General features: G+C 40.2%; 2 protein-coding genes across 3 annotated transcripts; one reads left to right on the forward strand and one right to left on the reverse strand.

The window, feature by feature from the left end:
• Positions 1-1021: 1021 nt before the first annotated feature.
• Positions 1022-12760, reverse strand: LOC143288034 (uncharacterized). Its single transcript, XM_076596296.1, has 3 exons — positions 12627-12760; positions 6783-6955; positions 1022-4928 (listed from the first exon to the last, which is right to left on the reverse strand). The coding sequence occupies exons 2-3, from the start codon at positions 6884-6886 to the stop codon at positions 3674-3676; spliced, it is 1359 nt and encodes a 452-aa protein (XP_076452411.1). The 5' UTR covers positions 6887-6955; positions 12627-12760; the 3' UTR covers positions 1022-3673.
• Positions 12761-13071: 311 nt separating this feature from the next.
• LOC143288035 (nucleoside hydrolase-like) lies at positions 13072-22319 on the forward strand. 2 transcript variants are annotated; one of them, XM_076596298.1, is made up of 6 exons: positions 13072-13332; positions 15217-15423; positions 15879-16035; positions 18394-18510; positions 19338-19471; positions 21718-22319. In XM_076596298.1, the coding sequence occupies exons 2-6, from the start codon at positions 15226-15228 to the stop codon at positions 22063-22065; spliced, it is 954 nt and encodes a 317-aa protein (XP_076452413.1). In that variant the 5' UTR covers positions 13072-13332; positions 15217-15225; the 3' UTR covers positions 22066-22319. The 2 variants fall into 2 exon arrangements, with proteins under 2 accessions (XP_076452413.1, XP_076452412.1); XM_076596297.1 differs by lacking the exon at positions 13072-13332 and adding an exon at positions 13803-13908.
• The last annotated feature ends 1499 nt before the right edge of the window (positions 22320-23818 follow it).

Consider the following 23818-nt stretch of genomic DNA (forward strand, 5'->3'; position numbering starts at 1 on the left):
ATGCATGTTGAAAACAGAATGCTTTGCTGCAATTCTTTTAACAAAAATAAAAATAAACAAGACAGATAAAGTTTAAAATTTTTTTATTTTGCATCTTCAGTGCAACAACAGCTTCCACTGAGCATACTCATGAAAAAAATTTGAGCACAGCAAATCATTATCAGAATATCACATCCACTTGACATGCTTCTTATCACGAATTGAGTATTGCATTCCTTATAATCATATTCATATCAATGACGAAGTATTCAAGTATTGCTGAAAAAGATCCACACACACATACCTCAATGTTATATGTGACAACAGTTTCTTCTTCAGTTCTTGTTCTTGTCACTCATAATCCAGCCAACCGCACAGGGCCATATCAGGACTGTCAAACCATACACATGCTCAACTACATCAACACAAAACCCGTCACCTCTACTAAAAAACTCATTTGGACAAAGCCAGTTCATGATACAGTATCCCAACCATTTAACACCTGGCAATGCTGAGGACGCCATCAATTCTGCTTGATTTATCATCCCCAGATTACAAAAAATTGTAAAAAAGGAAAAAATATTTGAAAGCCAAACCAAAAATTAAAAAATCCACAAAAAAGGCCATATTAGAGACAAATAATACTGCAGAATGGGCAGCTAGTGCCCATCCCAGTGTTCACATCTCACAACCCAATCACCAGAGATTCTAGTCGTATATACAGATAGTCGTGTCAAGGCTTGCTTGAAAAAAGAAAGAGGAATGGGCTGGGAAGGCAGAAATAGCAGACAAAAGGAGACAACAGTGAAAAAAGAAAACGGACAGAAATAAAGAGAGTGATAGAAAAGAAGAAATTTCTAGCACAGAATTTCCAGAAGGCAGGCATGCTATTTACACTGAAAGAACCCTGGTATTCCCAAGGGGAGGGGGGTCTGGGGGGGTGGGGGTGGGGGTGGGAAGAGTGACAACGATTTCCAACGCTCCTTCTCACACACACACATGCACACACACACACACACACATAAACTGAAGACAAGGGGATCTAAGTTCTAACTTCTACAATTTTTCCAGCTGTGTTCACACATGTCAATATAAATCTGGAGGAGAAACCTGTTGATTATATATTTTTTTATATCTAAAACTTCTGCATTTTTCTGCATCAACATGACAGGGCAGCCTGCAAAGGCTGGTATCTCCCTAGGGCTGAATGGGTTAAGATTAGCCAAAATGCCAATTTCTTTATTTTCTTTTTAAAGTTGGATGTCTGTGATTTGCACTCACATCAAATCGACTGTAAGCTTGGTGCTCACCCAGTTCAACCAGCCATGCACCTGTCATATGATTGCATGTTCAAACAGTGCACCTGTGTGTGAATGTAATGGATGCATTGACCTGTGCTTTAACCCTTTGAGCCCTGAGTTCCTCAGCAATTTTAACCCTTCTGCCTAAGCTCCTGAGCCAAAATTTGCAAATAATTGGTATTAAACCTTTTGAGCCCTGACCGCTTTACCGGTGGCAGAGAAAAATGACATAATGCCCGGCCACCGGTTGAGAAGTGCGTAAACACTTGAACTAAAGCGTGCAGTCTCAACCTGGCCCGTCAGGGCAGAAATCAGGGACAAAACGTGTGAGAAAACAACTGTACACAATGCAGCAAGTAATTGATATGCTTGATGATTTATCGGAAGTAGAGTATGACAATGATTACTCTGATAGTGAGGTGGAATTCGAATCGGATGATTCTGCTACAGATAGTCATGTTGAAAATGAATCTGAGCATGCAGAATCAGTTGATCAAAGGAGGCGTGTCAGGTTCAGACTCTGCACGCTTCATGGTGGAAATCGATCTTTTTTATCCAAAGCACATGCACAAAACACAGTGAAAAGGCGCAGCAATGTTGGTACTATGTTCACTGACGTCAGAATATTATGGTTTTTCTGATTGGCTCTTCAATATAAGTCAACCAATAGCAAAACATGACAAGTGTTTACGCACCGCTCAACCGGTGGCCAGGCATTATGCCACCCCTCCCCACCACTGGTAAAGTGGTGGTCAGGGCTCAAAAGGTTAAGCTTCTCTGGCTATCGTGGGTCGTACACAACCCAGAAGGGTACAAAAACAAATATCTCAGCCAATTCTTAATATTTTTCTACGAAATTTCAGAAATGCTTCCTACACCTAGAAGGCCAACTTTTGCCAAAAAATGAAAAAAATTCATTCAATGAGTAATTAAAGGTGCCGTTTTAACTACACACGGACGCTTGTGTGGGTCGTGTATGACCCATGCTTTTTAAAGAAGAAAAAATGTGGTCACCCCTCGAAAGCTTGTGTGGGTCATGTACAACCCATACCTTTTTATAGTAATTTCAGAAGGTTTAATTTGCAATTAGTGAAGGAAAATAAAGAAGTTTGACTTTCAATAGCCTCACTACCCCACTACTCTCCCATTCCCCCCCCCCCACCTCCCCGTCCCATCCCTTTCACCTGTCTTTGGCTATAACCCCCTTCCATCCCTTTCTCTAACAGCATGTACCTGTGTGACTGAATATCTTTGATTGTGTGTGTATAGGATGCTATGAGTCATCTCTCTCTCTATGTCTCACTGTCTGTCTCTCTCTGTGTCTCAGTCTCTCTCTCAGTCTCTATCTCTGTGTGCATAAGTAGGGTTTGTATGTATGTGCAAGTGGTGTTATGCGTTTGTGTGTGTGATCAGTTGTGTGTGCGTGTGTGTGAGTGTCTGTGTGTGTGTATGTGAATGCGTGAGCATGTGTTTCTTCTGAGTGTATGTGTTTTGTGCGAGTCTGTGTGTGCGTGTGCGAGCGCATGTGTGTGTAATCAGTTGTTATGATATGTTTTCCTTTTCTATATTTTGTTATAAGCTTTGGAGGAATATACAGGTTTTTGTCTCTTTAAAAGGTTATGGGTCGTGGACGACCCACATGAGCTTCCGTGTGTAGTCAAAAGCGACAGCCAGCGAAGGTTAAACAAACTTTTAAAGACTGTAATTTTGCCATGCAGTTTCATTTCATTCATCAGTTTATGAATGGTTTTGCAAGTGAAAGTCATTCAGGATGGGTTCATCATTTCATGTAGCTTTTAATCATACTCACAACCTCTCCCCCCAAAAACCCCACGCTAAACCTTGACACTTAAACATCAAAGGCCATATATGAATGTGAACAGCGATTTTAGTTGGTAAGATCTTTTTTTCCCCATTATTTATAAAATTATCTTACTTTTCATTTAAACTTAGGAGGGAGATTTTGCTGCTGCGCTTCATCACTGACAGAAATGGTGTATAGCGTTTTGTTTCAAGAAGACTGAGAGCCAAATTTTTAAACTTTTTAACAAACCAAGGTCATTTACAAGACTTTCAAGGACTTTACCTAAATTAAGGGTATGATGCTGATTAATTTCTCCTTTAGTATGTATACATACATATATACATATGTGTGAGGAAAGGTATTTTGAAAGTCTTTGTATGTATGGAATAAAGATGCCTAAATCCTTGCTTGTCTTCATTATTATTCAACGCTTGAAATCTCCACACTCATTTAAACAAATTAAAGGCCCAGTGCAGATGAGGTGTAAACGATGCTGCCATCCGCAGACCTCGAGGAGTACACCAGCACCAGATGCACCGGAATCTCCAGCACCCCTGTGTCGGCAGCGGAGGCAGCAGTGGTGGTGGCACTATTCCTCAGTCTGTCCTTTTTGTTTCTTTTTCGCGCCATGCTTCTGCTTCTTGTGACTGTTCAGACCGCTGACAAAGGCAAACTTCTTACTGCAGACGTCGCACTGGAAGCATTTCTCACCCGTGTGTGTCGCCAAGTGCTTCTTCAGGTAGTCCCTGCGGGTGAAGGTGGAGGGGCACTGAGGGCACTTAAAAGGCCGCTCACCCGTGTGGCTGTACATGTGGTGTTTCAGGGTCTGCGCTTTGACGAAACACTGCCCACACCGGTTGCAGCGGAAGGGGTGCTGCATCTCCCCGTGGCGAGATTGCCGATGCTTGTTCAGCTGGGAGTTCGTGCGGAATGAGCGGTTGCAGCTGAGCAGCTTCTTGTTCCTGTGCCGCCGGTGGTGTCCACCCCCTTCAGTGTCAATGTGTTTTTGTCTCCTGATGACGGCACGTCTCTCCCCCACAGCACTTCCGTTTTTCTGAATCAAGGCATCACACCTCTCCAAACTCACTTCCAGGCGCTTCCTTCTTCTTTCTCGACCAGTCATGGCACACGCATTCTCCAGAGACTGGGGATGAGACGCTGCACAGGCAGATGTCTGCTCTGCCGAAGCTGCAGCTTGCTGCTGAACAGGCAAGTCTTGCTGCTGAGGCACAGCCAGATGAACCGCTTGGAGCACAAGTGTCGGGGTTTGCGGCAGACTTCCCATTTGTGGCACCAGCTGAAAACAGGGAGTTGGATGCAACTGTGGATCTTCAGCCACAGCTTCAGTTCCACCCAGGAACCCAGAGTGAGGAAGCACTGGATCTTCTGGCACAAACACGGCCTCAGGGGTGTGTCGCAGAGATGAAAGGTGTCCCTGCTTCAAAAGCGGGCCTTCTTGGAGCTGTCTGCTTTCCTGAGTGCCTGGCAACAGCAGATCCCGCTCTTCGACAAATGCGGCCTGTGAAAGGGGTCCCTGCTGAGGGGCCTCACCCTCCACAGACGGCTTCGCTTCCTCAGGGGGCCCGCCTCCATGCACCAGCAACCTCTCCTCCTGCTGCAGGAGCAGCCCTTCCTCCTGGGCTGGACCCTGGGCCAAGGTGTCACTGTCCGCAAGGTGCGGCTGGAGGGTCTGTCCTGCCAGGTACCCTATACTCAGCGTCACGGAAGGCACCGTGTTACAGCTGGCGCAGTGTAACGACAGCATGGAGTGACACTGTTCGCATGTCAACTCAGTCACGAAGTAGCACTCCCCCTGCTCTCTCGTCTCCGTGCGGCCTAGGTAGCTGAAGCAGAATCATTTGAAAATGCATCATGCCTGAGCTGATGTAAAGGACATGTATAGTTTTAAATGTCAACATGTCTGTCACAAGCATGCCCTATGCTGTAAAACACATGGATAGTTTTGTTGTAAACATGTCTGTCATAATAATGCATGCCCTCTGGTGTAAAACACATGGATAGTTTTGTTGTAAACATGCCTGTCATATGCATACCCTTTGATGTAAAACACATGGATAGTTTTGTTGTAAACATGTCTGTCATCATATGCATACCCTATGCTGATGAACACATGGATAGTTTTGTTGTAAACATGTCTGTCGTATGCATGCCAAGGCTGTAAACAAATAGATACTTGTTTTGTTGTAAACATTCAAGGTAATACCTCAAACACCGAACGAAAACGTAACTGTGTAGACTTGAATAATTTTTACAAAGTATACATCAAATGGCAAGCAAGGATAGCCAATGCTCAACATCCACAGTAAGCGGCGCTGATTTTTGAGACAAAGACTCGTCCATGATCTGTTGGCAGGCCATTTCAAACAACTTGCTCTTTTCCTTCTGTCAACCACAGAGATGTATTCACCTTCTCCACTAACTCGTGCTAGATAAAATTCCATTTTTTTAGGGTGAACTGATTTCAAGGCACAAACTTTATTTCATGTACCCACTGGCCGCACTGAAACATTACACACATGCACCTTTTACACACCACATCAGAGCGGTCTCAGAAAAAAAAGTCCATTTGAGCAAACACAAATTGTCAAGTCACGTTTCACACTTAGCAACACCAACAGACAAAACTGTTTTCCCTGAACTCATGTCAGAGAGCAAACCAAGTGTTTGGGTACAAAGTCGCACAATGCTCATGTACGCACAAGAATGCAAAAGAGCACAACATAGTGAGAGAAGGAGTGAGTCAAGACAAGACACTGGAAGCGAACGGAGGTATAATTAAAGAGTGCAACTCAACTGCACATCTGTGTGTGTTATTTGTCTAGCACCACATGCCAACATTACACTCAATGACTGAGAAAGCAGAAAAAAAAGCATCATAATGTGAAAAATAGTCTCTCAGTTTTAATTATCATTTTATGGAATATTTCTCCATCTCCACTGAGCTTTATTTAAAAACTGCACACACAAGGAGGAAAAGAAATGTAAGGTCTAACAAACAGATATATATATATAATATATATATATATCTTTCTGGTAGAGTGTGTTTGTGTATGTGTCTCTGTGTGTATCTGTGTATTTATTTGTGACGCAAATAATGCAGTTAAATTCAGTCTCACTTCTGGCTTAAAGTTAAACTGTGATATATGAATTATGATGCAAGGAATTCCAACTTAGTTATTCGGATGAGACGATAAAGTGAGGAACTACATGCAGCAAGGAACTTAGCGCACATAAAAGAACCCATGCCAATAAGACGGTTCTCCTTGACAAAATTCTGTCGAAAAATCCACTGTGATAACTGATAGAAAAACAAGTACAAAAAGTGTAAAAAAAAATTTTTTTAAAGAAAGAAAAAAAAAGGGGGGCATCCCTACACTGTCACTGTGGTGATGTGCTTTCCCCAGGCAGAGCAGACTGATTTTCACACAGAGAAAATACATTGTCATAAGTGAAAAAAGTAACAGAATAGAATACAATTCAACACAAAACAATATAGTCCAGCCAAGTCAGTATCCAAAACCCAGTTCTATCTCCCATGTGGCAATCTATGCCAGCAGCTCAGCCAAGTTAATGGGATTTCAACAACAAAAAAAGAGTGGACACAAAACTTTTTTCTTTCCTTCTTAAATTCCTGTTAAGAATTCTGCAGCAAAACAATACTAGACCTGTGTACTTACTCAGCCACCAGAAATTTGGCTATCTCAAAATTCGAAGTAAGGTTCTCCGCCAGCCCAACGGCACGCCAGCCGGGCAACAAGGTGCCTAGCCCCTCCAACACCATGGCTCCAACTCTCCCACAGCAATCAGCCACTCAAGGAATCCAAGGCTTTGCAGCGTACAGGAGCACAGCCTGCAAGAAATCAACAAATTAGCTAAGCACCCTGTCATTATTATCATTATTGTTATCATCCATTTTCACACACACACACATATATATATAGTACATATCCTGAGTCAGGTACCAAGCTCTAAGCCCTTTACCAACATTGCAGCATTTGCACAATGGGATGCCTGCCCAGGCACAGCCAACTGACAGATGCCTTCAGATGATCATCATTCGTTTCCTGAGTCATTCATTCAGACTTCAGTCATGCACAAGCACACATGTACAGTCAGGGTATCGGTTTTGTGTCGGTCATCGGTAATTGACAGATACAATTTTGAAATGACCCATTAATGTGGCAGCCGGTCAGTCACATGACTGTATTTTTTTTTGTAAAATTGGTCATGCAAAAACTCAAAAGGACTTTTGCAGATTTCTCTTGTTCTCCTGCAAAACAATTGCACTAATTATTTTATTTTTGTATAATTTCAGACTCAAAATAAAAAAATCAAAACTTGTATTCAGCCACTAAACGTAATGAGATACGTTTACATAAAGGCCTTTTTGCATGTGTATTATCTGCGGCAGAATGCATTGCCAATTTTGCTTTTGGCTTTCCCACCAGTCTCCTCAATTTAAATATATATGCAGAACATTTTTCCGTAAGAAATCATCTGCATCATTGAGCATGCTGCAGAAAGGAGCTGCCTAGTGTTGAAAAAGATTGAATCAGTGTTAAAAACAACTGCAGTCTCTTCCATTCTGTACACCTCTGGACAGTCGGACTCTGAGAAATTTCTTCGGCGCTCTTGGGCAACTTGCAAGTAGGCCTGTATTTCAATGATGTAATGCAAGAGTGTGGCCATTTCTAGTAAAACCGAGATCCAATGAAGATATGTACAACAACGCTTACGTTATGACCCAACATACAAGCACTGACACAGATTATAATAATAATAATGGATACTTAGTTATATACCACTCTATCCAGAAACCTGCTCCAGGTGCTTTACAAAAACACTTTTGTTTACATAATACATTACATCAATGTTACATACACAAACCAAAATGTGACTTAACACACACACACTCACACACACACAATGCATACATGTATACATTTTAACATACATGTATACCTAACAGCTACCTTCAAGTTCAACACATATGCACTCTTATCTGTTAAGGGCATTTGATCTTTTTTCTTGTGCATACAGAATTAAACAGTTAACAGAATAATGTTGTATTTTCCTTGTTCATCATAGCACAGCAAGCATTAGCATACAGTCTCTCTCTCTACACACACACATGCATGCACATGGGGTTTAGGGTGACTGAAGGTGGGAATGAGGGTACTTTTTCCTGATCAATTAATTTTCAAAATGACCTATTCAGGCTATTGATTTTGAGGTGAATTGGTCAAATGGCCTATGGTGTCCTGAACCAAACCTTAACTGCATGAATAATAATGGTTAATACCAATAACAATAATCACAATAATACATTACATACATGTGCAAGGAACCTAGAAAGAGAAGAGGAATTGGTAAGACTAAGAGATCAGGATGATGAAAGATTTTTCATATTTAGATGAATTCCTTCTTTTGCGACTTTGGCTTCCATGTTCCTTTGTGCCTTTCTGCATTCCTTTCTAGCTTTATTCCTGGCCTTGATGTATTCCAGATAGATTTGACCATCAATGGTTTCTTTCCACCTCCTGAACAGTTGGTGCTTTTTCCAAACTAAGGTAAGAGTGCCTTTGTCCATCCAGCTTTTACCTCTGCGTCCTGTTGTGAAAGACCAAGGAGTTGCCTTTTCCAAGGCACAGTTAATTGCTGCTTTGATCTCCTGCCACATGTTGTTAGCTGTTAGCCCCTCTAGTTTCTCTCTCCAGTTCAGCCTTCAGTACAGAGAAATCTCTTTTTTTTGCATAGTTAAGACGTTTAACTTTCGGTGGGTTGGTACTTGCGCAGGTTAGCCTAATGATCAATGAGAAATGGTCACTCTTTCCAAGTCCAGCTGTTGTAGTAATTTCATTGATCATATCTTCTCTGTTGGTGAGGACCAGGTCTACTATGCTGGACTTTTCTCCAATACAGTAACGTGTAGGTTCCCTTTAGTGCTGTATCCAGAAGGCATCTTTTGTTGCTTTGTGGCCGCATGGATTGGACCTGCCTTGCTTTTCTATTATTCCAGTCGATTTCGGGAAAGTTGAAATCCCCCATGATTACGGCGTGGGATGCCTTCAACTCAGCTGCTTTTTGCAGTAGCTCATTCAACCTTTCCGAGTTTTCTTCTTCACTGTTGGGGCTTCTGCATATAAGTCCAACTACAAGTTTACCTTCATTAAGTTGGCATTCAACAAAGACGTGTTCTGTAAATTCACTTGTCAGTCTGTCACAAACTGATGGTTTCAACGCTGTTCTCATGTATAGTGCTACCCCTTGCACCCCACCTTCCATGTTGTGAAAGAGTTCATATCCTTCCAGTGCTATTTCACACTCATTTATTGGATGCCTTGAGTTCTTTAGCTTGACTTCTGTTACTCCTAATGAGTCCTATGAAATCTGGTAAATGGATATCCACCATAGCTTTTAGCTCACTTCTTTTGTTCATTAGCTGGTTGGCATTCATATAAAAGCAAGTGCAGTTCTTAAACATATCTACACTTTCTGAAGAAAAAGAAGAACAAGTGCTTTTTGACTTAAACGTTGTTTTAAAACTATCTACATCCCTCTGAGGATGTCTTCTCATCCTCTCTTCTCGGTGTACCCCTCTGGGTACTTGTCAATGTTTACAACCTGACCATTCTTGTGAATCCAATGGGCGTACTTGTCCCCCAAAGCCTTTGCCTGCTCTCTCTTGCCTTTCATCTCTTTAAAAAGAGCATCCTCGTCTTTCCTTTCCTGTGGTGTTAGGTCCTTTCTCAAAGTCAAAGTTACCTTAACATACAGCCTTTCTGGGAGTGGGCTACTTTTTTCATCAACACCTAGTGTAGAACTTGCCTTCCTTAGTTCCTAGCTCTGTGGTAGGTTGTCAATACTTCATTTCTGGTAGATTCTAAACTTAAAGTCAGTCGCAATGGTCTCGCTTTCTAATGCTGCTTATCATCCTTTTTCTTGTTTAGTATACCCAGTCGTCTTTGTTCAACTGGTCTGTGTTCTACTAGTTCTTCTATTTGTTCCTTGGATTTTGCTGAGATCATGTCTTCCACAACAACCTTTGTTGTAGCCCTTTCTACTTGGTCCCCATTTTGATGAACTTGGTCAGGAGTTATTTCCTTTACTGTGTCAATCATTTCTGCTGTAAACTGACACTGCTCAATTTCTGTCACTTTATTTTTTCACTTCTGAGACCTCCATAGTCAGTTTTTCTGTCTCTTTCTCCAGCTTGAGAATGCTGCCGAGAAACTTGCTTGCTGCTTTATTGCATGACTTTGAGCAGTAGAAATGCAGCACATAGTTCTGTTTCTGACTGTCCTTTTTAATTAGCTGGTATGAATCATCCTCAATGTCCTCACAGGCTGAATGGAACCATGTTTCACAAAGCTCACAGAAAAGAGCTTTTTGATTATCTGTACATGGAAATCCGCAACTACCACAGTCAGTGTCCACTGAGCACTTTGTGCCATCTACTGACCCTTTTCTGCTCTTGTCCTGGCCTATGGATGAATTTTTTCTTCTGGCGGAATCCATATTTTGGTGCTGATCCAAGTATGGTCACACTCACAGCCTATTTGCAATATGAATGGATAAATGGACCTATGAAACACTTGCTGAAATCCTTGGACCTTATACTATATAAGTTATACTATATAAGTTATAGTTTGGACAATGTCAATGAACTTGCACAAATGAACACTCCTGAAAATTTTAAGAGTGCACAACCAAAAAAGAAAATGTAAATTTATCTTGACTCAAATATCTACTCAGAAGAAGTTGCATGCCTTAGACCCCTACAAAGCACAAGGACCAGACAAAATACCCTCAAGAATATTAAAGGAACTGATCAGAGAGTCAGCTCTTCCTTTGAGTATGATTTACAATAAAACACTTGAATCTGCTTGCCTACTGAAAACTTGGAGGTAACAGCTATATATATATATAAAAAAAGGGTCAAAACATGAATCAGGAAACTACAGACCAGTGAGTTTTTGGAGTCCTTTATCAGGGATGCTATAGTATCACACATGACAACAAACAATCTGTATGCAGACTGTCAACATGGTTTTAGACAGAGAAGATTGTGTACAACACAGCTCCTAGAAGTAACTGAAGATCTCACAAAAATGATAGATATGGGTAAACCTGTAGACATAATTTATTTAGACTTTAGAAAAGCATCTGACTCTGTACCACATCAAGGACTTTTATCAAAATTAGCTTCATATGGTATTACTGGAAGCATCCTGAACTGGACAAAAAACTTCTTGTCAGAAAGAACACATGTTGTTAGAATTGGAGAAAAAATGTCAACAAATGAAAATGTTGTTAGTGGTATACAACATGGTAGCATACTTGGCCCAGTGCTTTTTACAATATACATAAATGACCTTCCTGAAAGTATAGAAAGCAAATGCAAAATATTTGCTGATGATACTAAACTTTATGGCAATGCACAAAATAATACATCATTACAAAAGGCCTTATGTAAGTTCCAGGACTGGACTGATTGATGGAATCTGTATCAAAGTATCAAAGTATAAAGTAATGCACATGGGAAGAAAAAATCCAGAAAACAAATACCATAAAAAAAAAAAAAATGATAATAGAGGACACCACACAGGACATTGAAAAATGTTAAAGTGAGAAAGACATTGGCATAATTTTTGATAATAAACTATCATTTGACACACATATACAGAATATAATAAATAAAGCCAACCAGATGATAGGAATAATTAAGAGAACATTTACCTATTTAGATAGAGATATATTTCTTAAACTGTATAAAGCATTGGTTAGATCACAAGTGGAATATGGTAATATTGTGTGGCACCCATACCTCAAGAGACAATCTATAGCTATAGAAAGGGTGCAAAGAAGAGCAACTAATTTATTAAAAGAATGCAAACCTATGAGCTATCAAAGAGATTTGTATACTCTCATATACTTAAATGTGCATTCATTAAAGGGAAGAAGGCTAAGAGGGGATTTAGCAGAAACATACTAAACTTGCACAAAATACTAATCTGTTCAAAAATCTCCTTGACATGAACATCAATTTAAAAGAATAATTTACTGACTTTGACAAGTGATTTACAGAACGTGTAAAAGAAAACATATATGTATCCCACAAATAAAAGGAGACTGATATTGAAGGGGGCATAAAAAAAAGGCTGTGAGGCCCAGGCAGTCAAATGCCAGTCCCTACACTACTACCACTACTACTACCAGTTGCCGAACCCGGTGCCCACCGTCTTACCTGCCTTGTCAACAACAAATTAAACTCTAATAACTGGTCTATCTTTAAGTTTTAGCTAAAGAAAAAAACGTAAATTAACAAGTCCAGCGTGTACACTGTGATCTCCTCCTATTGAATAGTTCTCATTGAATGGAAATAAAATAGTTGAGCTCTGCTAAACTGGTACAGGCTACTTTTTACAAACCGGTGAAACATGTGCATCATGACACACAAAGAACCAGGAGCTGCCCTTTGATTACAGATTAGTTCGAGGAACACATTTGATATGACCTACCAGTAACGGAAATAAAGGTGTCGATGCAAAACATCACAGAGCGAAGATGGTGGATGACAAGCCCAGAGGAAGAATATCCACATATAATATGTTGTCAGACTTTTGCACAGTCAAACTCCAACAACGAGTTTGAACAGTCGTCCTTTGTCCCGGGGTTGTCTTCATGTGGAAAAGTCACCGGATGAGAACAAACAAATTTGGTAATCTGACATTTGGAGAATAATTCATTTTCAAGAATAGTTATTTGTTTAATTCTATGTAGCACTAATCAGCTCTTTTGAATTAGTTCTACTGTTCAAATAATTAAATACGTTTTCAGTCCGATTTCCTTTTTTGTGTAGCTTTTTCAAAGGAACCAGTCGAAACTGTTGCTTACGACGTAGATCCTTATTTGGGTTAACTGAAAATGGCACGTTCCTAGTATTGTAGTGGTAGTAGAAGTGTATGGACTGGCATTTGACTGCTAAGGCCTCACGGTCTTGTTTTTTTTATGTTCCCTTCAATATCGGTCTCCTTTTATTTGTGGGATGCACATGTCTTCTTTTACATGTACTGTAATTCACTCGTCAAAGTCAATAAATTTTTCTTTTAAATTGATGTTCATGTCAGGGAAATATTTTATTAGATTAGTATTTTGTGCAAGTTTATTTTAGTGCATTCCATATAAATTATGTGCAATTCTATTTTCGAATGAATTATTCCTGAGGTTAGTATTACAGTGCTCTTTACATATTTCCATCATTGTGTTTCTTGTACTCTCGTAACCTGACGTTCTAAAAATATTATTCACATTGACTTCATTATAGCAATTTAACATTTTGTACGTTTCTGTTGAATCCCCTCTCAGCCTTCTACCCTTTAATGAATGCAGATTTAAGTATATGAGTCTCTGTTGATAGCTCATAGATTTTCATTTTTTGGTTGCTCTTCTTTGTACCCTTTCTGTAGCTGTAGATTGTCTGTTGAAGTATGGGTGCCACCACATTTCGCGGGGGAAAATAATTCGGTAAGTTAAAATAGTATTTTAAATAAAAAGAAAAAAGAAGAAGATTTTTTAACACGAAAAAGGACAAAAGAAGGAAACCAAGAAAAAAGCATTGGTCTGAAACATTGAAATCGGCAGTTGGATCAGACCAGAAACAGTTCAACCATTTGAGAATATTTTACAGAGTTCCGGTTTGTTCAAGGGGCAGTTTCACTTTCTCATCAGACCTACAAAAAAAATATTACTGTTCCCAAATAGTGTGCCATACAGGCGCTGTCATCAGTGCTTGATCAGAGAGTGAGTCATAACATCAGTGTGTTTATTTTTTCATCTGCATTAGTCCTGAATTAGTATTCATTCAGTCTGGTACAGATGTAAAATGTACACAAGTGGACACACTGCCACTCTGAAACAAACTTGCGAGTTCGATTTTATTTTTATAATATGTATATATATATATGGATATGTTTGTATGTATGTATGTGATAGTTCAGGGCTACTGTTACTGTTCCCTCTCTCTGTCCTATTACACAGCTAGGCCGACAACATATTCAGGTAGATGCCTATCGTTTTTGGAACTTGCATCTTCCTGAAAACAGAAAAGGCTGAATCCAAATTCCTCATTTGACAACCAGAGCTTTGCAGGCATCCAAAATGTGGGCAGTTTGTGTATACATATGACTGAGTGGTAGTGTGATCCTTTCAGAAACACAGTTACATGCTCGACCGTGGCTGAGAGACTGTGTTGTGTGACCCACAAGCCTGTAGTGTAGATGCACACATAATTTCCAGTCAGGTTAATAAAGATGTATGGGTGACTTTCATGATGATGATGATGTTGGCGAAGACATGGAATTATGTGCCTGGGAGCGCGTGCATGATAGGGTGATGACGACATAGGGTGGGTGACTTTCATGATGATGATGATGTTGGCGAAGACATGGAATTATGTGCCTGGGAGCACGTGCATGATAGGGTGATGATGACATAGGGTGGGTGACTTTCATGATGATGATGATGTTGGCGAAGACATGGAATTATGTGCCTGGGAGCACGTGCATGATAGGGTGATGACGACATAGGGTGGGTGACTTTCATGATGATGATGATGTTGGCGAAGACATGGAATTATGTGCCTGGGAGCGTGTGCATGATAGGGTGACGACATAGGGTGGGTGACTTTCATGATGATGATGATGTTGGCGAAGACATGGAATTATGTGCCTGGGAGCGCGTGCATGATAGGGTGATGACGACATAGGGTGGGTGACTTTCATGATGATGATGATGTTGGCGAAGACATGGAATTATGTGCCTGGGAGCACGTGCATGATAGGGTGATGACGACATAGGGTGGGTGACTTTCATGATGATGATGATGTTGGCGAAGACATGGAATCCAACAGTGGTGACAGTGACATTTTATGTTTTTGTGTATACGTGTATGTTTGAAACCAGCTGTTCCTGTAACTCTTTCAGACTGACAGAAAAATTCATGCTCTTTGTGGACAGCTAGCATTTCAGAGATTTAATTTGGATGTATTGTGCTTGCCGCATGCTGTAAGTGATTTACACAATATATGTATTATTGATTCAACTTTTTAGCACAAAGATATGGCTGACCCAGTCCTACTCCCAAGTAAGATGGTGATCGACGTGGACACCGGCATTGATGACGCCCATGCCATCATGCTGGCGCTGTCACGGTCAGACGTGGATGTGTTGGCCATTACCTGTGCTGGTGGCAACGTCAGGATCGACGATGTGGTTGACAACACATTGCGTGTGTTGCAGATCTGTGGACGAATGGATGTGAGTTGATGTGCATCTGTTTGTGTTTTGTGTGTGTGTTTGTGCATGTGTGTTTTGTTTGTGTTTCAGAACTCTGTATGTGTGTGTATGAACTTTACTGTGATGTTTTTTTGTTTTTTTTTTAATCAATAAATATTTCTTCCACATATGTTAAGAAACAAATGAAGGCATCAGTTTTTATGGTTTCTTCTGCTCCAAAGAACATGTCTTTTGAAATTATTTGTATGACATGAATTTACACATTTTCTATTAAACATATCTTCCAGTGATTTCCTTTTTATTTTTTTGTTTTTTTTGTGCATGTTTACAGATCCATAAAGAAAAAGTTTGCTTGTTGAAGAGTTTAGTAAGTTTTTATTTTATGACTACCATTTTTGTTGCATCTCTGTTATGTTTTTTTATCATTACTGATTTTAATGTTATTATATTAGCTGCATCAACATCTTTGACTTCAGGTGCCAGTGTTCAAAGGAGCGTCACGTTCACTGCTGGGGAAAGTGTCCAGTTTTGACAGCTTTGCAGGCAGCGCCTGGGCCAGCCCGGTGAAGAGAGGTCAGGTGCAGCCAGAGCACGCCGCCAACGCTCTTGTCCGCCTCGTCAACCAGTTCCCAGGTATGAGACTTTCTTTTTTTTGTTGTTGTTGTTTGGCTGCTCTCCTGGAGGAGATTGCATCGCTACAGCGCAATCCCACCCTTTTTTTTTTCTTTGCTGTCATTGTAAAGCATGTAGTGCTCCCCTGTTTTTAACAAAAATCCTAATTAGGGCACAGATAAATGCATGTAGTTTATGAGGCACATCTGCTATAGAATGAAAGTCCTCCGTATGGTTCTGCTGACGCTGGATGTTGTTTTTTATTTTAGAAGTGATATCATCTTCAGAAAACTGGGCCAGAATCCGGCTCGTTTTCATCTGCTTGTTGATCTTTGTGACTCCATTCCACTCTGCTATCTGCTTATAATATATATTTATTTTTAACACAGTTTTTAGCTCTTTGACTCCATTCTGCTCTGCTATCTGCTTTTATACATTTTTTACACAATTTTTAGCTCTGTGACTCCATTCTACTCTGCTATCTGCTTATAATATATATTTATTTTTAACACAGTTTTTAGCTCTGTGACTCCATTCTGCTCTGCTATCTGCTTATAATATATATTTATTTTTAACACAGTTTTTAGCTCTTTGACTCCATTCTGCTCTGCTATCTGCTTATAATATATATTTATTTTTAACACAGTTTTTAGCTCTTTGACTCCATTCTGCTCTGCTATCTGCTTATAATATATATTTATTTTTAACACAGTTTTTAGCTCTTTGACTCCATTCTGCTCTGCTATCTGCTTATAATATATATTTATTTTTAACACAGTTTTTAGCTCTTTGACTCCATTCTGCTCTGCTATCTGCTTATAATATATATTTATTTTTAACACAGTTTTTAGCTCTTTGACTCCATTCTGCTCTGCTATCTGCTTATAATATATATTTATTTTTAACACAGTTTTTAGCTCTTTGACTCCATTCTGCTCTGCTATCTGCTTATAATATATATTTATTTTTAACACAGTTTTTAGCTCTTTGACTCCATTCTGCTCTGCTATCTGCTTATAATATATATTTATTTTTAACACAGTTTTTAGCTCTTTGACTCCATTCTGCTCTGCTATCTGCTTATAATATATATTTATTTTTAACACAGTTTTTAGCTCTTTGACTCCATTCTGCTCTGCTATCTGCTTATAATATATATTTATTTTTAACACAGTTTTTAGCTCTTTGACTCCATTCTGCTCTGCTATCTGCTTATAATATATATTTATTTTTAACACAGTTTTTAGCTCTTTGACTCCATTCTGCTCTGCTATCTGCTTATAATATATATTTATTTTTAACACAGTTTTTAACTCAGTGACTCCATTCTACTCTGCTATCTGCTTATAATATATATTTATTTTTAACACAGTTTTTAGCTCTGTGACTCCATTCTGCTCTGCTATCTGCTTATAATATATATTTATTTTTAACACAGTTTTTAGCTCTTTGACTCCATTCTGCTCTGCTATCTGCTTATAATATATATTTATTTTTAACACAGTTTTTAGCTCTTTGACTCCATTCTGCTCTGCTATCTGCTTATAATATATATTTATTTTTAACACAGTTTTTAGCTCTTTGACTCCATTCTGCTCTGCTATCTGCTTATAATATATATTTATTTTTAACACAGTTTTTAGCTCTGTGACTCCATTCTGCTCTGCTATCTGCTTTTATACATTTTTGTACACCATTTTTAGCTCTGTGATTCCATTCATCTACTCTGCTATCTGCTTTTATACATTTTTGACACAATTTTTACAATTTTGAAGCCTTCAGTCAAATGGTGCCTTATAATAATGATAATAGATAATATTTATATGGCGCAATGATATTTAGTAATTATATGGCCTATGCATGTGGGCCTAAAAGCAGGTTTGTTGTTTTCAAGGTCAGTGCATACAGTACTAGTTATTAGGAAAAGTAGAGGAAGAGAGAAGGGGTGGAGAGAGAGACGGAGAGAGATACTGACTGACAAATGCATTGCATATCTTTTTGAAGCAGTCATTGCAATATACAACATACATTTTATGATTCCACAAGTTCACACAGTATAGTTATGTCAAACAGATAAAACTGCAAGAAATTTTCACTGTAAGAGCAGTGTCATTAACTTCACCAAGACCGTTGTGCCAGGTCCTCCATGCTAGATGCAAAAAAAATTGCTAAATATAATATGGTTTTAGATCCTTCTTAAGTTCTTTGCTCTTCAGCATTATATTTGTTTGCTCAGGTTTCATTTTATTCATTTAGCTGCAGATAACACTCCCAAATAGTCATACAGACAAAGCATTTGAAAATGACATGCACTTCATTTTCTACTATTTTGACACAGAGAGAGAGATTTATGCATTTAAATCAACATTTATCGGACAGGCGAGATCACGCTTGTGGCTCTAGCTCCATTGACGAATATTGCCTTAGCTGTGAATCTGGACCCCGACTTCTCAAAGAAAGTGAAGGATGTTGTCATCATGGGAGGAAACATTGAAGGTAAGATATTGTGTGTGCTGTGCATGTGTTTGTGTGTGTGTGTGTGTGTGTGGGGGGGGGGGGGGGGAGGGGGGGGGGAATGGGAGTGTGGGGGTGGGGATGACAAGGTGGTTATATGATAGCTATGAAAGTGAGAGGTAATGATGGAGGTGCATCAGTTAGCATAAATTTGCCTATCAATACATTTTTTTTTCATGAAAACTACTTTGAATCATAACAGAAAAGAAGATGAGGACTTCAGTTCACATATCTATGGTCTGTGGCAACGAGAGTGTTGTCCTCTGGAAGAGTTCTGGAGAAGAAGTCCACTCTGATAGGTACACAGATTTGTAAGCATGCAGTCATGGCCTGATTAAGTGCGTTGGGTTATGCTGCTGATCAGGCGTCTGCCTAGTAGATGTTGTGTGGCGTATATGGATGACCGATGTATCTGAATGCAGTGACACCTCTTTGAGAGACTGAAATTGAAATTGAAACCATTGTACATCATACAGGATAATACATATAAAGTGAGAACAATGAAAGATAGTATGTACAATTTTTCAAAGAATAAAAAGTCATCCATTCTAAGTATTGCAGTCGCACTTGGTATATTTGAAAAACAAACAAACACAGAAATGTTTAGAATAGTCTGTGTAATCAAAACGCTTTTGTAAAATGTATTCCATGTTATGTTTCAGCTATAGGTTTGTAATAAAGCCGGCTGACTATAAATCCAGTATGTGTCATTTTTCTTTTACATGACTATGTATTTTTTACTTTCATACTTAGACATAAAAAAAAAGTTTTGAATTAACAGTGTTTGCCCTTCCATTACTTTGTTGCAGCCAGGGGACGTGTGAGTCCCTGCGCTGAGTTCAACTTTTTCCACGACCCCGAAGCAGCACATATTGTGCTGGGCAGTATGAAGAGCATTCGTCTTCTGCCCTTTGAGGTGTGCTGTCGTCACAACTTGTCCTGGGTTAGTGAGGAGTTCCTTATTCGACATCCCTCTGAGTCAGAGTTGTGCTTGTGTGTGTGATCGACTGGTGTGAAAGCGCTCTGATTTGTTTCTGCACAGGAATTGGGGCAGTGTAATAATTTATCATTTTTATTGTACCATTTGATTTTTGTTTTGTCATTATTCAGCACAGTATAAATAGTTTATCATTCTTGTTATTGTACCATTTTATTTTCATTTTGTCATTATTCAGTGCAATATAAATCTGGATCTCGATCTGGATCTGTACATCACAGAGGCCAATAAGGCCATCGTCGCAACGGATTATCATTCTCATTATTGTACCATTTGATTTTTATTTTGTCATTATTTAGCGCAATATAAATAGTTTATCATTCTTGTTATTGTACCATTTCATTTTTATTTTGTCATTATTCAGCGCAGTATAAATAGTTTATCATTCTTGTTATTGTACCATTTCATTTTTGTCGTAAGGTTCAGTACTGTCAGTTAAGATATCCCGGAGTAATTTCTTCTCAGTTCCCATCATAATTCTTCAATAGTTGTTTTTTTTTTGTTTTTTTTAAGTGATCCAGGAAGCACAATTCAATTTTCCAAATTACACTGTTTGTGTGGGAGCTTAACTCTCTCCATACGAACGGCGAAAGAGACAACGTTAACAGCGTTTCACCCCAATTACCATCATCAAAATATTGCAAGCGGAAGGCTCTTATACTGAAGAGGTGAATGTTGACAAAGAATACCACAATTCTGTCGATGGAAGCTTAAGGTTGGGTCATTCAGACACCCACTGGACATCCGAGGGGTCTGTGTAGAGGAGAAGAGAGGACTGGCCGTACTGAGTGAGTTAATCATGGACATTTATAATCTTGTATGTTTTATTGTTCGGAGATTGTAACCAAACGTTTGTGGGTTTTTTCTTGACCTGCTGTATGTGCCCCTGTTATTGGAGTGTGGTGTGTGCAAGGTGATTGGCATAACATGGCCATATTCAGGGAACCATCAACATGTTGGTGAAATGAATAATTTTGCACACCACATTTGTGCATGCACAGTGTAAAGACACGCAGACAGTTTTCATTCACACCCACATGTGCATGCACAGATGCATGCATGCACAAGAAATTCATTACTCACCCAGACGAGCGCAATAGCTGAGTGGTTAAAGTGTTGGACTGTCAATTTGAGGGTCCCCATTTCAAATCTCATTAACCGTGTTTGGTGGGTAAAGGGTGGAGATTTTTCCAATCTCCCAGGTCAACATATTTGCAAACCTGCTAATACCTGAACCTCCTTAGTGTGTTTTCGCACGAAGAAGATCAGATACACATGTTAAAGATACTGTAATCCATATGAGCGTTCGGTGGGTTATGGAAACAAGAACATACCCAGCATGCCTACCCCTGAAAATGGAGTATGGCTGCCTACATGGTGGGGTAAATAAACAAAACGGTCCCACAAGTAAAAAAAAAAAAGTAACATATCTGTCTGAGTGTGTATGTGTGCGTGTCTGAAATCTGATTGAATGGCAAGAGGAAATGAATGATGAGCGCCGAATGGCAGCCGTCAGTCGTCTCTACCCAGGTAGGCAGCCTGTTGTGCAAATGACCCCGAGTTTGTAAAGCGCTTAGTGCTTGGTCTCCGACTGAAGATAGGTGCTATATAAGTATCCATATTATTCATCGTTCACATCTGTGCACATGCTTGCACACACACACAGACACACACACACACACACACACACACACACTCCCTCATAACTTCTTCCATGTTTATTCAGCCAGTTTGGAAGAATCTGACCATTGTCTTAAACAAATCAGCTGAAAATGTTGAGGTGGTTCAGTTCCCAGTCACTAAAGAACAAGCTGCTTGTGGTAAAGAATTTTGCTGGGATGTCTTAGACATAAGTCGTGCATGCCAGCATTTAAATATTTCAAAATTGAAATATTTTTGCAAGTTTCTTCATTCTCAACTGTTTAGCTGATTAGAATATATTGCTTTGCCCTCGTTAGACCACAGTTTAGTTCCTTATTTAGTCATTTGTTTAATTGTTTCCAAGCAGCCTCAGCTTAATTGAATCACTCCATTCCATGTCCGTATTCTATGGATCCACATCTGTTTCGTATGTGCGTGTTTTGTGTGTATGTGTGTGTGTGTGTGCACGCGCGCTTGCATGGGGGTGTGTATGTGTGTTCCTGCGTGCTTTTTGTCTGACGTGTTATTGTAAAGTGCTGACTGTGCTGCAGGAGTTCATGGAGCAGTGGACAGGGCAGGGCACGCCCAGGTCCAACTTCCTGCGCGACTCGCTGGAGTTTGACGTGACGACGGGGAAAACCTCGGGGCGCCCGGGGTTCCGGACGTGCGACGGCCTGGCCATGGCAGTGGCTGTGGCCGCGGACAACGAGGAGGGGCAGGCGGTGGTGACGGAAGGGGAGGACGCCTACGCCACAGTGGAGCTGTGCGGGCAGCTGACCCGGGGCCAGATGGTGGTCGACTGGGCTGGGACGCTGGGCAAGGAGAAGAACGTTCGCCTCGTCCTGGGCTTGGACATGGCGCGGGTTCGGCAGCTGCTGCTGTCCGTTGTTTCCCACTGAGGGTTTTTATTCAGGTCCCACAGCCGTCCGGGGGGAAGTGATTTCATGTCCGCCGTGTCGAGGGCCCGCCGTAGGAAGGTGGGGCTTGTGGCGTGCTCGCCATGCTGTGATCCGCTTGCAGGGCTCAGTCCTCTCCTTCAGCCGTTTAAATCTTTCCTGACCAAAGCCCGGTACCCATTGTGACCAGAGTGGAGTGAGGAAAATTAGAGTGAACTGTGGAGTGAGGAAAATTAGAGTGAACTGTGGAGTGAGGAAAACTAGTGTCAAGTGTGGAGTGAGGAAAATTAGAGTGAAGTGTGGAGTGAGGAAAATTAGTGTCAAGTGTGGAGTGAGGAAAATTAGAGTGAAGTGTGGAGTGAGGAAAACTAGTGTCAAGTGTGGAGTGAGGAAAATTAGAGAGAAGTGTGGAATGAGGAAAACTAGTGTCAAGTGTGGAGTGAGGAAAATTAGAGAGAAGTGTGGAATGAGGAAAACTAGTGTCAAGTGTGGAGTGAGGAAAATTAGAGTGAAGTGTGGAGTGAGGAAAATTAGTGTCAAGTGTGGAGTGAGGAAAATTAGAGTGAACTGTGGAATGAGGAAAATTAGAGTGAAGTGTGGAGTGAGGAAAACTAGTGTCAAGTGTGGAGTGAGGAAAATTAGAGTGAAGTGTGGAGTGAGGAAAACTAGTGTCAAGTGTGGAGTGAGGAAAATTAGTGTGAAGTGTGGAGTGAGGAAAATTAGTGTCAAGTGTGGAGTGAGGAAAATTAGAGTGAACTGTGGAATGAGGAAAATTAGAGTGAAGTGTGGAATGAGGAAAATTAGTGTGAAGTGTGGAGTGAGGAAAACTAGTGTCAAGTGTGGAGTGAGGAAAATTAGAGTGAAGTGTGGAATGAGGAAAATTAGAGAGAAGTGTGGAATGAGGAAAACTAGTGTCAAGTGTGGAGTGAGGAAAATTAGAGTGAAGTGTGGAGTGAGGAAAATTAGAGTGAAGTGTGGAGGTCAAGTGTGGAATGAGGAGTATTCTGTTTTGTTCGAAAGTGCATGTTGCCTCTCCGTCTCTCTTTTGGACGCCGGCACATTTCGCTGTTGTCTTCTTCATTCTCACACGGCTGTATCTCAGTATTGTGTGACATCACTCCTCCAGCTTTCCACCCTTTCTGCAACTGTGTGTGTGTGCACAAGTGTTTGCATAGTAATGAGTTGAAGATCTTTTCTTTTCAATCGCCAAAGACGTGGAACAAGCTCCCTGATAACCTCCGTCATTGTGATTCCCTCGCATCTTTTAAATCTCGTCTCAAAACTCACCTTTTCCCTCAGCAATAAGTTCAATTGTGGCAGGTCCACTTCCTTTTCGTCAGCTGTGCTTGACTATGTGTGTATACATATGTATGTGCACATAACTACATGCATGTATATGAATGTGTATTGTGTGTGCGTGTGTTTATGCAAGTTTGTGCCTGCCTATGTGTGCGTATGTGTTAGGGTAGCTGTAGATACACATGTATGTTAAAATGTATGTATGCAGTGTGTGTGTGTGTGCGTGTGTGTGTGTGTGTGTGTGTGTTTGTAACATAGATATAATGTTTTATGTTAACGAAAGCGTTTTTGTGAAGCACCTAGAGCAGATTTCTGGATAGTGTGCTATATAAGTATCCATTATTATTATTAATGGGACTCACACGCATGCACACAAGCTCACATGCATGCTCCCTCTTTCTCTCACGTCAGCCAATGATGCATGCAGTGAGGCACTTAATGACCGCAGTTAGTGAAC

Source organism: Babylonia areolata, chromosome 12 (assembly GCF_041734735.1).
Source record: "Babylonia areolata isolate BAREFJ2019XMU chromosome 12, ASM4173473v1, whole genome shotgun sequence".
NCBI classification, from domain to species: Eukaryota; Metazoa; Mollusca; class Gastropoda; order Neogastropoda; family Buccinidae; genus Babylonia; species Babylonia areolata.

Bases quoted from the DNA above. Each gene is read 5' to 3' on its own strand.
- LOC143288034 (XM_076596296.1), bottom strand. From the start codon at position 6,886: ATGGTGTTGGAGGGGCTAGGCACCTTGTTGCCCGGCTGGCGTGCCGTT. The intron at 4,929-6,782 runs GTAAGTACACAG...ATTCTGCTTCAG, and splicing joins GCCAAATTTCTGGTGGCTGA to CTACCTAGGCCGCACGGAGA.
- LOC143288035 (XM_076596298.1), top strand. From the start codon at position 15,226: ATGGCTGACCCAGTCCTACTCCCAAGTAAGATGGTGATCGACGTGGAC. The intron at 16,036-18,393 runs GTATGAGACTTT...TTTATCGGACAG, and splicing joins CCTCGTCAACCAGTTCCCAG to GCGAGATCACGCTTGTGGCT. The intron at 19,472-21,717 runs GTTAGTGAGGAG...ACTGTGCTGCAG, and splicing joins GTCGTCACAACTTGTCCTGG to GAGTTCATGGAGCAGTGGAC.